Genomic DNA, 13,713 nt, shown 5'->3' with positions numbered 1-13,713 from the left:
TAAACCCGAGACAATAACAAATGCGTAACAGTGAACATACATAATACAGTTTTTCAATTTTGGTCATGAGTCATTATGAGATTAAGCATATTTTAACAAAACAGCATATTTTAATACTACTTGTATTCAAGCACGATAAATACAACTTAGCTGACACAATATGAATTCCCTGTGAACACATTAGATTTCATTAAACTGCACATTACTAACTATCACTTGTTACACCTAACAGACACAATATTCACTCAGGCCCTAATCCAGAAAAGCACATGCTGATCTTTAAGCGCAAGTAGTCCCCCTGATTTCAATAGGACTGCTTGTGTGCTTAAAGTGAAGCACCTCGACACAACAGTATGACCAAGTTCCAGGACTGAGTATCACTGAGCTATAACTTTTCAAGATAGGATACAAACAAATGGTTTTCCATTGTCTATGAAAGTTATATATTCTACATTCTTATAAAAAAAATCTTTAGACACCCCCCCTCCACACACACACACCTTTTTATAGACAGATACACACTCCATATATATAAGGGGTGAGTATCTATCTATCTCTCTCTATAAAGGGATGTGTATCTGTATTTCTCTGGACAAGTTATCCAGAAACAGAAGAAGCCTACGTGATATGGCAGTTCTCTTCCCTTGTTATCATTTGCTGTTGGGAATTAAGCCAATGGCTAAAAATATTTTGATAACAATAACAGGCTGTGCTGTAATAGATGCAAATAGAACTCCAGCATCAACTTATTTGGGACAGCCTCTTTGCATCCCAGCTCTGTTAAGAGTAGTGGCTCTATCCTAGGTTTTCACACTTGCCTCCCCAGAAAAATGGTGCTTTGCTTTCAAGGAGAATTGATAGCTTGCACAGAATGCTTTTGCAAGGTGTGTGTATGTGTGTGGGGGTTGTGCTTTGTAAATAAAAAATATTATTATATGCTGTAAAATGACCTCTATTCTCTGTTTGGCAATAGTGTGTGGAATAGAAGAGGAGTGCTCTTCAGCATGCCTTAAGAAGTGATTCCTTAAAGTCTCAGTTTTTCAGGAGGCCCAGATCCCTGACAGAATCCATAGGCTTTAAGAGGGCAATCTGTCTCTCATGTTCCCCTGCAGGGGTAGTAATTATCCGATGCAGCCTCTAGAGCAGTGGTTCTTCACCTGGGGTGCACTCATCCCCTGGGGGTGCAAGATGCCCTTTCTGGGGGTGCGAGATTTTTTTCGAAGGTAAATCATCGAAAACACAAATTAAGCACAGGCAGGTAAATACAACTACTTTGTTTCATCAAACCTATGTATCTGTTAACATTATACATTTTTTAATGATTACTGTAATATACAAACAAAATATATATCTAGGTTTAAAGAACTGACCTATTTCAAAAAGAAAAGGAGTACTTGACGATTTTTGAAAAGGGGTGCGAGAACATATTTTGATTTTTGATAAGGGGTGCGAGAACGTATTTTGAAAACCAAAGGGGTGCAGGCTGTAGTAAAGGTTAAGAACCACTGATCTAGAGGCTTTGACCTTCTGCAATGGCAGTTGTTCTAAAGAGAGGCTGTCAACATATGAGTAGCAATGTACTTATAAAAGAGCATGTAATCCCCTTGTGACTGCACTTGTGTTACTGGTTTCACAGGGCTATTAATATATGCTAGTATTATTAACCTTATCCAGGTCTTTCATTTTCAATACAAGGTACTTACTTCATTATAGCATCATCAAAGGGATGGAAAAACAAAAAAAGTCAGAAATAATTAGGTATGTCGCAATGCATAAATAGTGTTTGGAAAGAGATAACATACGGTTTCCTTGAATTATCAGCAAATGAAGTTGTCTCATTAGAGTTCCTCTACAGGAATACAATGACACATTGCACTGTACCCAAAATAGAAGGGGGCTAAAATTTTCAAAAGTGGCTAAGTGAATTGAGAATATAAGGCCTGGTCTACACTACGAGTTTATGTTGGATTTAGCAGCGTTAAATCAAATTAACCCTGCATCCGTCCACCCAACGAAGGCATTTTTTTTTTGACATAAAGGGCTCTTAAAACTGATTTCTGTACTCCTCCCCAACGAGGGAATTAGCGCTGAAATTGACATCGCCATTTCAAATTAGGGTTAGCGTGGACGCAATTCGAAGGTATTGGCCTCCGGGAGCTAACCCACAGTGCACTATTGTGACCGCTCTGGACAGTGCTCTGAACTCGGATGCACTGGCCAGGTGTACAGGAAAAGCCCCGGGAACTTTTGAATCTCATTTCCTGATTGGCCAGGCGAGCTCATCAGCACAGGTGACCATGCAGTCCCAGAATCGCAAAAGAGCTCCAGCATGGACCAAACGGGAGGTATTGGATCTGATCGCTGTATGGGGAAAAGAATCCATGCTATCAGAACTACGTTCCAAAAGACGAAATGCCAAAACATTTCAAAAAATCTCCAAGGCCATGAGGGACAGAGGCTATAGCAGGGACGCAACACAGTACCGCGTGAAACTTAAGGTGCTCAGACAACTGTACCAGAAAACCAAAGAATCAAATGGACGCTCCGGGACAGAGCCCCAGACATGCCGCTTCTATGCTGAGCTGCATGCAACTCTAAGGGGGGCTGCCACCACTCCCCTACCCCTGTCCGTGGACTCCAATGATGGGGTACTCTCTGCCATACCTGAGGATTTTGCAGATAGGGAAGATGAGGTCCTAGGAGGAGGACGAGCTTGAGGAGAGCACACAGCACACCATTCTCTCTGACAGCCAGGATCTTTTTATCACCCTGACTGAAGTACCCTCCCAACCCAACGAAGTCTGAGAAGGGACCTCTGGTGAGTGTACCTTTTAAAATATAATACATGTTATAAAAGCAAGTGTTTTTTAATGATTAAGTAGCCCTGAGGACTTGGGATGCATTCGTGGCCAGTACAGCTACTGGAAAAGTCCATTAGTGTGTTTGGGGATGGAGCGGAAATCCTCCAGGGACATCTCCATGAAGCTGTCCTGGAGGTTCTCTAAAAGCCTTTGCAGAAGGTTTCTGGGGAGAGCAGCCTTACTCCATCCTCCATGGTAGGACACTTTACCATGCCATGCTAGTAGCAAGTAATCTGGTATCATTGCATGACAAAGACTGGCAGCGTGTGGTCCCAGTGTTTGCTGGCATTCAAGCAACATCCGTTCTTTATCTCACTATGCTATCCTCAGGAGAGCGATATCGTTCATGGTAACCTGGTTGAAATAGGGAAATTTAATTAAGGGGACATTCAGAAGTGGCCGTTCCTACTGGGCTGTTTGCTTATGGCTGAAAAGAAATCCTCTCCGCAGTTAGCCACGTGGTGGGGGGGGGCCATTGGCACTGAGCTGTTCGCGTTTGGCTACCAGGGATCTTCCCTGATACCAGCCACGCAGTGGGGTGAGGGGTAAAGCAATCATCCCATAGAATTGGAGTAGGGATGGGGGGTTAGTTTGCTTTCTGCTGCTGCAGAAAACCGCAGCACTAAATGGAAAAGGAGTACTTGTGGTACCTTAGAGACTAACAAATTTATTTGAGCATAAGCTTTCGTGAGCTACAGCTCACTGAATGGCCAACTCAACGTGCTTTGCTTGGTATGGGAGAGGAGGGCGCTGCTGTTATGAAGTTTGCAGAAGCCAAAAGACTATGGCTTACCATGGCAGCCTCTAAGCCGAATTCTGTTGCCTGGCACTGCGTGTGTGATCTTTAACACCAAAGCTGCAGGCACTCAATATAAGATGCAAAATGCGACCTTGTACCAAAATCACATGTACTATGTAATGTGAATAGTGTTGCTCACCGTGAAAGAGGATAGCCATTGTTCTGTAAACTGTATTTTTTTAAATACTTCACTCCCTTTTTTTCCTTCAGCAGCTGCAAATGTTTCAAGCCTCCCTCCTCCGTCCCAAAGGCTATCTCAGATAAGGTGGCGAAAAAAACGCAAGCGCAATGAAATGTTCTCTGAGCTCATGCAGTTGTCTGGCACTGACAGAGCTCAGCAGAATGTGTGGAAGGACACAATGGCAGAGTACAGGAAAGTGGCCGATGAACGTGAGGAGAGGTGGCGGCAGGAAGATCAGAAGAGGCATGAGGCAACGCTGGGGCTACTGCGGGATCAAACGGACATGCTCCGGCGTCTGGTGGAGGTTCATGAACGGCAGCAGGATCACAGACTGCCACTGCAGCCCCTGTTTAACTGCCCTCCCTCCTCCCCAAGTTCCATAACCTCCTCACCCAGATGCCCAAGAACACGGGGTGGGGGGAGGCTCCGGGCACCCAAACACTCCACCCCAGTGGACAGTCCAAGCAACAGAAGGCTGTCATTCAACACGTTTTAAAGCGGCCTTTTCCTTCCATCCTACCCTCCTCCCACCCCCCACCCGGGCTACCTTGCGAGTTATCTCCCTATTTTTATAATCAATTAATAAAGAATATATGTTTTTTAAACGATAGCGACTTCATTTCCTTTGCAAGCAAGCTGTGACCGAAGGGGGAAGGGCGGGTGGCTTTCAGGGAATTTAGAGTCAACCAAGGGGGCGGGTTTTCATCAAGGAGAAACAAAAAGAAGTGTCACACAGTACCCTGGCCAGTCATGAAACTGGTTTTCAAAGCTTCTCTGATGCGTAGCGCTTCCTGCTGTGCTCTTCTAACTGCCCTGGTGTCTGCTGCACATATTCAGCGGCCAGGTGATTTGCCTCAACCTCCCACCCCGCCATAAACGTCTCCCCCTTACTCTCACAGAGATTGTGGAGCACACAGCAAGCAGCAATAACAGTGGGAATACTGGTTTCGCTGACGTCTGAGTGAGTCAGTAAACTGCGCCAGTGACCCTTTAAAAGTCCAAATGCACACTCTACCACCATTCTGCAATTGCTCAGCCTCTAGTTGAACAGCTCCTTCCTACTGTTCAGGTGCCTGTGTACGGCTTCATGAGCCAGGGCATTAAGGGGTAGACTGGGTCCCCCAGGATAACTAAAGGCATTTCAACAACCCCAACAGTTATTTTCTGGTCTGAGAAGTAAATCCCTTCCTGCAGCCGTTTAAACAGACCAGAGTTCCTGAAGATGGAAGCATCATGAACCTTTCCTGGCCACCCCACGTTGATGTTGATGGTCCCTTGTGATCCACCAGTGCTTGCAGCACTATTGAAAAGTACCCCTTGCGGTTTATGTACTGGCTGTCCTGGAGGTCCAGTCCCAAGATAAGGATACGCGTTCCATATATAGCCCCACCACAGTTAGGGAATCCCATTGCAGCAAAGCCATCCACTATGACCTGCACATTTCCCAGGGTCACTACCCTTGATAGCAGCAACTCAGTGATTGCGTTGGCTACTTGCATCACAGCAACTCCCACAGTAGATTTGCCCACTCCAAATTGATTACCGACTGACCGGTAGCTGTCTGGCGTTGCAAGCTTCCATGGGGCTATTGCCACTTGCTTGTGAACTGTGAGGGCTGCTCTCATCTTGGTATTCTTGGCAGGTGGGAGCAGACCACATGTACTCAGGGTGGGGAGAGCTGGAAGGTTCCTGGCAGTGAGGAAGCCCACTGAATCGCAGTCTAAGGAAGAGTTCCATCCTAGCTCTGCCTCTCAGAAGCCAGAGGGCAGGGGAAAGCAAGCCACAAAGTTCCATGAAAGTGCCCTTACGTATGCGAAAGTTTCATAGCCACTGGGAATCATCCCAAACCTACAACACTATGTGGTCCCACCACTCTGTGCTTGTTTCCCGGGTTCCACAGCATGAGCCTGCCCCAGTAACACCATGATCTCCAGATTGCTGGGGACCGCGGTTTTAGAGAAATCTGTGTTCATGTCCTCATCACCGCGCTGCTGTCGCCTCCTCGCCTGGTTTTTCAGGTGCTGGTTCTGCATAAACTGCACGATAATGCGCGAGGTGTTTACAATTGTCATAATTGCTGCGGTGAGCTGAATGGGCTCCATGCTTGCTGTGCTATGGCGTCTGCTCGGGCAATCCAGGGAAAAGGGCGTGAAATGATTGTCTGCTGTTGCTTTCATGGTGGGAAGGAGAGTTGACTGATGACATTTACCCATAACCACCCACGACAAATTTTTGGCCCCATCAGGCATTGGGAGCTCAGCCCAGAATTCCAATGGGCAGCGGGGACTGCGGGAACTGTGGGATAGCTACTCACAGTGCACCACTCGGAATGTCGACGCCTGCCACGGTACTGTGGACTCACACCACCGAATTAATGTGCTTAGTGTGGACGCATGCACTCGGCTTTTTACAATCTGTTCCCAAAAATCAACTTCGTAAAATCGGAGTACTTTCATAGTATAGACATGGCCCAAGTCCCATTTTCAAAAGTGACTTAGGCACATAGGAACCTAAGCCTATGTCTACACTAGGAGAGTTTTTCCTGGTATAGCTATACCTCTGTATCTACCAGCAAAGTGCTCCTTGTGTGGGTGCAGCTATACCAGCAAAGCTGCACTTTTACTGCCATAGTTTATTCCACACACTGCCCTGAGCAAAATAAGATATACTGGCAAAAGTGTAGTTTTGCCAGTATAACTGCCTCTGCGCTAGGGGTTTCTGTCAATACAGCTGTGTTGGTCAGGAATGACTCCTGGAAGAGCTATGTCAGCCCAGAAGTCTGCAGTGCAGAAATGGCCAAAGTCCCATTGCAAGGAGACTTAGCCTCCTAAGTGCATAAAACACTGCTGAAAATGAAAAGTAGGACCAGACTTACAAAGGTATTTACATGTCTAAAGATGCAGATAGGCATCTAGTGGAATTTACAGAAGGTTCCAAGCAAGTTAGGGTCCTAAACTCCCACTGACTTTCATGATTTTCAACGGAAGATGGGTGACTAACTTGGTTAGGTTCTTTGAAAATCCCTCTAGACATCTAACTGGAGCTTTAGGTGCCTAAATACCTTTATAAATCTGGCCTTAAAACTCCTAAATCACTTGGGTGTTTTTTGAAAGTTTTGCCTGGGGTTTAAATAGAAAATTTTGTTTAAATATAAAATATACATTTCTTTCAGAAAATAAATCTCAGTGCCTATATTTTCTTGAATATCTTTCACTTATTTCTGTAAAGATCTGTGAGACTAGAACCCAGGTCTGTGGAGCCTGGGATGGCTGACATTCCCATATTGCCACTGGAGAGGATGGTGGGGGACATGCAGAGCTACATCTATTGAGCACAGTGACGGTTAGGCACTGCAGGAAGTACTGCTCAAAGGGTCTAGAGTGACAGCACCCTGCAGCCCTCTGATTGGCCAAATGCAATATTTAATCCTGGAGGGCACTCCAGGAAGTTTCCTGGACAAAACACAGAGACTTCTGGCCTTTGGCAACTCCAGACTGCATCTTGCTTCTGATCTCAAATCTCTAACCCCAGCCTGACTCTGACCCTGGCTCTTGTCTCCTGATTCCATCCTGGTAATTAACTCTAACATCCAGTCTCAGACCCCAGCTTGACTCTCACTCTTGCTTATTGATCATGGCTCTAGCAATTACTCTGATCCCTACCTTGGCCATCCTTACCTCTGGACACGAGCCTAGCTGTGACCGTTAGGCCAGTCCTTACAATTTCATGTGAAGTTTTGATATAATTCTATGAGAAATGGTATGAAAAGGGTTTCCCCTCTATCAGCCTTCAATGGTCAAGTAAGTATGAGTAGTTTTACAGTGCTGATGCAATTGAAATGAGTAAAATGTCATTGGAGCCTGTTTTTTCTGTAGATGGGCATGCCATCAATAACAGGGGAAATCAAAGAATCAACTTCCAACAAAAAAATTACAGAATTTTAAGACAACAGGTTCGCAGTGTGTAAATGAACTCAGGAAGCAGAGAAGTATTATCATCATCTGCCCAGATTTAGATTGGGAGACCCAGGTTTTTTTATATTAAAGATCTCCCAGCCCCATATTGTGAAACCAACAGTTTCTATACCACAGGGACTGTTGCTGGCATGTACAAGCCACACCTTACTCTCTCTTCTTGGATCCCTGCGTAATCCAAGCAAATGAGTAGTCTCCTCTATTACAGACCTACATGTATCACATGGTCTTACCTGCAGATAAGTCTGTTCTTAACCAAAGCTGTAAAGATCTCTTGAAACTGTTTGTGTTGAGCGTGCTTGCTAAAATGTCTCTCATTCCTGTAGTTCATACTGCGGGGGCCGGGGAAGAAAAATGAAGTTTTGTTAATTACATTGTAGTAAGATAAGTTTAGATTACTGAAAGTCAATGAGGAGAAAACAGACTTTATTAGCAGTTAATTGTTGAGATTATAATAGTGTATGATAACAAACTGTTTGACTATCATGACTACTACTTTTATTTAAATTAGCATTTAGCAGATCTCAACAGCCTATGCAGCAGCAAGTGGGAGCAGCCATTCGGTAACTGCCTTCATACACTGTCACTACTGGTATTGTGGCTCCAGCTCTGCCCCTCTTTTTTTACTCACTGAAAGATAACACTTTCAGATGTATTAACAGTATTAAAAAATACTCATAAGGTAAAACCAAATTACTTAAAAGAAACACCAATCGCAAAATGCATACAGAAAAAGCTAAACACGTGATTCTGAACTGCTGACTTAATGCATGATCCTAAGTCGCATGGTCCTAATCTTACTCCAGTTCCCACCCTATTGTCTACCATCACTTTTTGTTATGTAATGTTGAATGTATGGTGTAAGCTTTATGGGGCAGCAACAGTGCCTTCTGTCTGGAAAGCATGATGCACGCTTGAAGTGTTACATAAATAACAATAACAAACGAGAGTGAAGTGGCACGGAACCATTTTGGGCCAGTGACAGGGACCAGACAGTCATGAAGAAAAGGTCTTGAAGGACAATAATTCATAATAATTAAACACACATGCTATTAACCTAAATGTTTAGAAGATGTAGCACTTTTTAGCAGAAGCAGAATTAATCTGACATAACGGGGTTTTTTGAAGGTTAAAAAAAGCCATATTTCATCTTTCTGACATTTCCTAATGATGTTAGATTTAGAGATGTTTTAATATTTTATATGATGTTTTAAAAATTAATTAAAATGAAAACAGTGAGATCTCAATTATTCAACTCTCATTTAGCTAAGAGGTCCGATGTGTCTGCCAAGGTTTGAACAAAGCTTCTAAACTCTGAAAGATTGGTGCTTCTGTCCTCCAAATCTTAGCAGCTGCACGTCTTCTATCCTTTGAAGAGGAAGCCCAACAGACTTTGAAGAATGTGCTCAGGATCCCCTGATTATCCAACCTCCTGATTTTCCTGATGTTGTGTGTGCTCGTTCTCTTGCACAGCCACGACACTTCTACACAGTACAACCCTGATGATATAGCAAAGCATTTCAACCACTTAAATGCAATATGTTCAACTTTTCAGCTAGCATGGCTGGCAGAACTTTCTTAACCATATACATTTAAATAATGGGTGCCCCTAAGAACACACAACATCAGAAGAACACATCAGATTCTACCTTAGGTATCTTATGATTCCTTCCTGTGTTTATAACAATGCAAATAAAAAAATCCTTAATGGAACAGCAATCTGAACTGCCAAACTGCCCTTGGGAAACCTTTAATCTGATTATCTATTGCATTTTGCAAACCACACATCTATTCTTTCCTTTAGAAGTGAATATGTATGATTTAATATGTCCTTCAAACATTTACCACTTAAAAAGCATGAGATTCTGGGGTTGCAAGTATCAATTATATCTTTAGCACTGTTAACCTCACCTTTGCTATTTTTTAAAAATCCCTCATTAATAAAATAAGAAGAAAAACTGTTGAAAATTTAAAGGTGTGATTTAAACCCACGGAAGCAGAGTTAGGATTAGAACTCCAAGTTCATGCTCCATCCATACTTTGCATATTTGATTAAAAGAAAGGTACAATCTTTACCTAAAGTTTTCAAGCTCAACAGCTTCAGTTGATTCTTGCCATTGACCTCGGCTTCTTTGTCCATTAGTCTTGGTGTATTGTTCTGACTTGGTCATAGTATTTTGAGCAGTTTCAAAATTAATGGCTGGCAGCTGCAAATGCAAGGGAGGCTGTGCATAAGGCAAACAGTATATAGAAAGTAATCAAGCAGAGAAAAGCTTTTGTCTTCTCAAATTCTTATTGGGATTTCAGATACTGTCTAACTTAAGATCCAACAATTGCCATTATAAAGGTAATGCATACATCACACAATACAAACAAAGCTATTTTAATGCTCTGATCCAACGCAGTGCTGGATCAAACTGGTAGATGAACAAATATAACAAATTTTGAGATCAGTGACCCTCCAGGCCAGCCTGCTACAGGTTGTATTAAACCACTGACATTATACACTGTTTCAGAAATGTTACTGTCAATCCCACTTACACAGCTGTACAGAGGTACAATATTTCCTGTCACTTTAGAGGTCTATCTGTATTAGGTGACTCAGCCATTTCAACTTTAAATGCTAAGTATTTCTACCACCCTTAGAACAACGCTTCCTCAGCTCTCGTCCCCTAAAGCCCCTACTCTACTTACGCTACATTGATGACATCTTCATCATCTGGACCCATGGAAAAGAAGCCCTTGAGGAATTCCACCATGATTTCAACAATTTCCATCCCACCACCAACCTCAGCCTGGACCAGTCCACACAAGAGATACACTTCCTGGACACTACAGTGCTAATAAGTGATGGTCACATAAATATCACCCTATACCGGAAACCTACTGACCGCTATTCCTACCTACATGCCTCAAGCTTTCACCCAGATCACACCACACGATCCATTGTCTACAGCCAAGCTCTACGATACAACTGCATTTGCTCCAACCCCTCAGACAGAGACAAACACCTACAAGATCTCTATCAAGCATTCTTACAACTACAATACCCACCTGCTGAAGTGAAGAAACAGATTGACAGAGCCAGAAGAGTACCCAGAAGTTACCTACTACTGGACAGGCCCAACAAAGATAAAGCAGAACGCCACTAGTCATCACCTTCAGCCCCCAACTAAAACCTCTCCAACACATCATCAAGGATCTACAACCTATCCTGAAGGATGACCCATCACTCTCACAAATCTTGGGAGACAGGCCAGTCCTTGCCTACAGACAGCCCCCTAACCTGAAGCAAATACTCACTAGCAACCACACACCACACAACAGAACCACTAACCCAGGAACCTATCCCTGCAACAAAGCCCATTGATAACTGTGTCCACATCTCTATTCAGGGGACACCATCATAGAGCCTAATCATATCAGCCACACTATCAGAGGCTCGTTCACCTGCACATCTACCAATGTGATATATGCCATCATGTGCCAGCAATGCCCCTCTGCCATGTACATTGGTCAAACTGGACAGTCTCTACGTAAAAGAATAAATGGACACAAATCAGATGTCAAGAATTATAATATTCATAAACCAGTCGAAGAACACTTCAATCTCTCTGGTCACTCGATTACAGACCTAAAAGTGGCAATTCTTCAACAAAAAAACTTCAGAAACAGACTCCAAGGAGAGACGGCTGAATTGGAATTAATTTGCAAGCTGGATACAATTAACTTAGGCTTGAATAGAGACTGGGAGTGGATGTGTCATTACACAAAGTAAAACTATTTCCCCATGTTTATTTCCCCACCCCCACCGCTCCTCAAACATTCCTATTAACTGCTGGAAATGGCCCACCTTGATTATCACTACAAAAGGTCCCCCCCCCGCCACTCTCTTGCTGGTAATAGCTCATCTTAAGTGATCACTCTCCTTACAGTGTGTATGATAACACCCATTTTTTCATGTTCTGTGTGTATATAAATCTCCTTACTGTATTTTCCACTGAATGCATCTGATGAAGTGAGCTGTAGCTCACAAAAGCTTATGCTCAAATAAATTGGTTAGGCTTTAAGGTGCCACTAGTACTCCTTTTCTTTCTACCACACTTAGTTACTGTAAGGATATCTACACCTACTAGCTTGATTTGTGTAAACAGGTGCAGTGCATCCACACACAACACTCCCTCCAATCACTGCTATCCATTGTGATAGTATCCTGGAGAGTAATTTTTCACATTTTAGAAATCTGAGAGATACAGCTAGCTGCCTCATAGCTTGCAAACTTCAGCCTCAGTAAAGCAAATACATAGCCCTGTATGTTACAAAGAATTCTCTGGATCAGTTCTCCATACCTTTGTACAGCATTGGCAATGGATTTACAAGCAGTAAGGATGCTCCTTGCTATGTTACATATCTAGCTACATTGTGCTTTGGATGGATTTCTCAGCACTGCCTCCAAAATGTCAGTACTTTCAGCCATGTCACAGCAGTCAATCCCATGAAAATCATGTTGAATAGAATGTAGAACAAGAGAAATGGGCCATCCAGCTAGACCACAGAGTAACACCCACAATTATGTGGATTCACTTGAAGTAGGGATTAACATGATTTTCCCAATTTAAAAATATATATATAATTTTTCAAACGGTAGAGAGAAGTCCCAACAGGGAGTGGGGGGAAAGAAGACTTTGCTACAAACACTAGAAAACTTATAAGCAAATAACTACCAGTGTAATCAATTTTCTTGACACAGTTTTAACCTCAAGTTTTCATTCTCTAAACACTATTTATACATGATGGAATTGTTTACTTGTGGTTTTGCATCCTTCACTTCCTTTCATCATGTTATAATTAACCTGCCTCTTGCTGAAAATGGAGACTACTTCCTCATGACATTATCAAAGGGTGTGGAAAAAGACAAAGCTGGTAAACTGTTTAACTATAAATAACTGTGACAGCATAAACTCTGCTAGATATGTTGACACAGCAAACCAAATGAAGATCATTTTGCTGTTATTTAAAAAAATGAATATGACATACCAGCATAAAAAGCTGATTGATTTAATTCCTTTACACTGTGTAAATGGGATTTTTCCTAGAGAAAAACTCTGCTATTGCCAAAAAAAAGAAAGTTTCTAGTGAATTGAACTGCACATGAGCTCACTAAAACTTCTTTGACTATTTCTGACAATGCACAAAATTCACACTGACTACCACAATTATTATTTTGCATGATCATACAACTGTTCAGCATGTTGAATAATGACTACTAAAAATACCTGCTGTTTGCTTGACTGGACATTTAAAAGAGACTGAAGTCTTTTAAGATCAGAGTAATCCCTAGGATAAAACATAATAATGTATCTATTAATAACTCATTAGACAAAGTTATTTATAACCATGTCAACAAGTAGTCTGCTCAATATAAACAAGGTCAATTTGTGTGATCAACATTGGTGAGAGAAAAGGCAATTCTCTGGCATTGCCTTAGTAGTCTATTGTTTTATTTTTGCATACAGAAGTTTCATAACCATTGATTTGTTTCTCCAGAAGGCCTGAAATACCAAAGGTCTAAATAAACTCTCTGACCAGAGTAACAGTTGCCATGTGTATAAAGCATTTAACTTTGACAAATGGTACAAATTCCAGAAAGTCACTGTTGAGGTTCAAACAAACTAAACCATTATCAGATACTATACCTTGCAGTGATCCCTTGAGGTTTTTTATCGGTTCCTTTTTCTGTGTTCTTCACCTTTTTGTCTTGATCAGGCATTGTAAAACATCAATACTGCAGAATTAACATCTCATTCCCTTAAAAATAAAGTGGACGACAGAATATGATTGTGCTATAATGGCAGCAAGTAATAGCACACAGTAGAACCAACTTGAGAAACCAAGGTG

At 42.3% G+C, this 13,713-nt stretch overlaps 1 protein-coding gene across 9 annotated transcripts in view; it reads right to left on the bottom strand.

Annotated features, from left to right (window-relative positions):
* The window catches only part of NEK10 (NIMA related kinase 10), a 173,651-nt gene that overhangs the window by 149,920 nt on the left and 10,018 nt on the right, over positions 1 to 13,713 (bottom strand). For 8 of the 9 annotated variants that reach the window (XM_073333426.2, XM_073333429.2, XM_078851753.1 and 5 more), the window contains exons 2-5: positions 13,512 to 13,623; positions 13,092 to 13,152; positions 9,892 to 10,022; positions 8,049 to 8,147 (exon numbers count right to left, since the gene is read on the bottom strand). In XM_073333426.2, coding sequence (XP_073189527.2) covers positions 8,049 to 8,147; positions 9,892 to 10,022; positions 13,092 to 13,152; positions 13,512 to 13,585 — 365 coding nt within the window. In that variant the 5' untranslated portion in view covers positions 13,586 to 13,623. Of the gene's footprint in view, positions 1 to 8,048; positions 8,148 to 9,891; positions 10,023 to 13,091; positions 13,153 to 13,511; positions 13,624 to 13,713 lie in introns of those variants that run through there. The other variant, XM_073333430.2, reaches the window with a different exon arrangement.

The sequence above is a fragment of the Lepidochelys kempii genome, chromosome 2 (genome assembly GCF_965140285.1).
Source record: "Lepidochelys kempii isolate rLepKem1 chromosome 2, rLepKem1.hap1, whole genome shotgun sequence".
Lineage (NCBI taxonomy): Eukaryota > Metazoa > Chordata > Testudines > Cheloniidae > Lepidochelys > Lepidochelys kempii.
The sequence above is the reverse complement of the archived record's forward strand: the minus strand, read 5'-3'. Positions and strand labels throughout refer to the sequence as shown.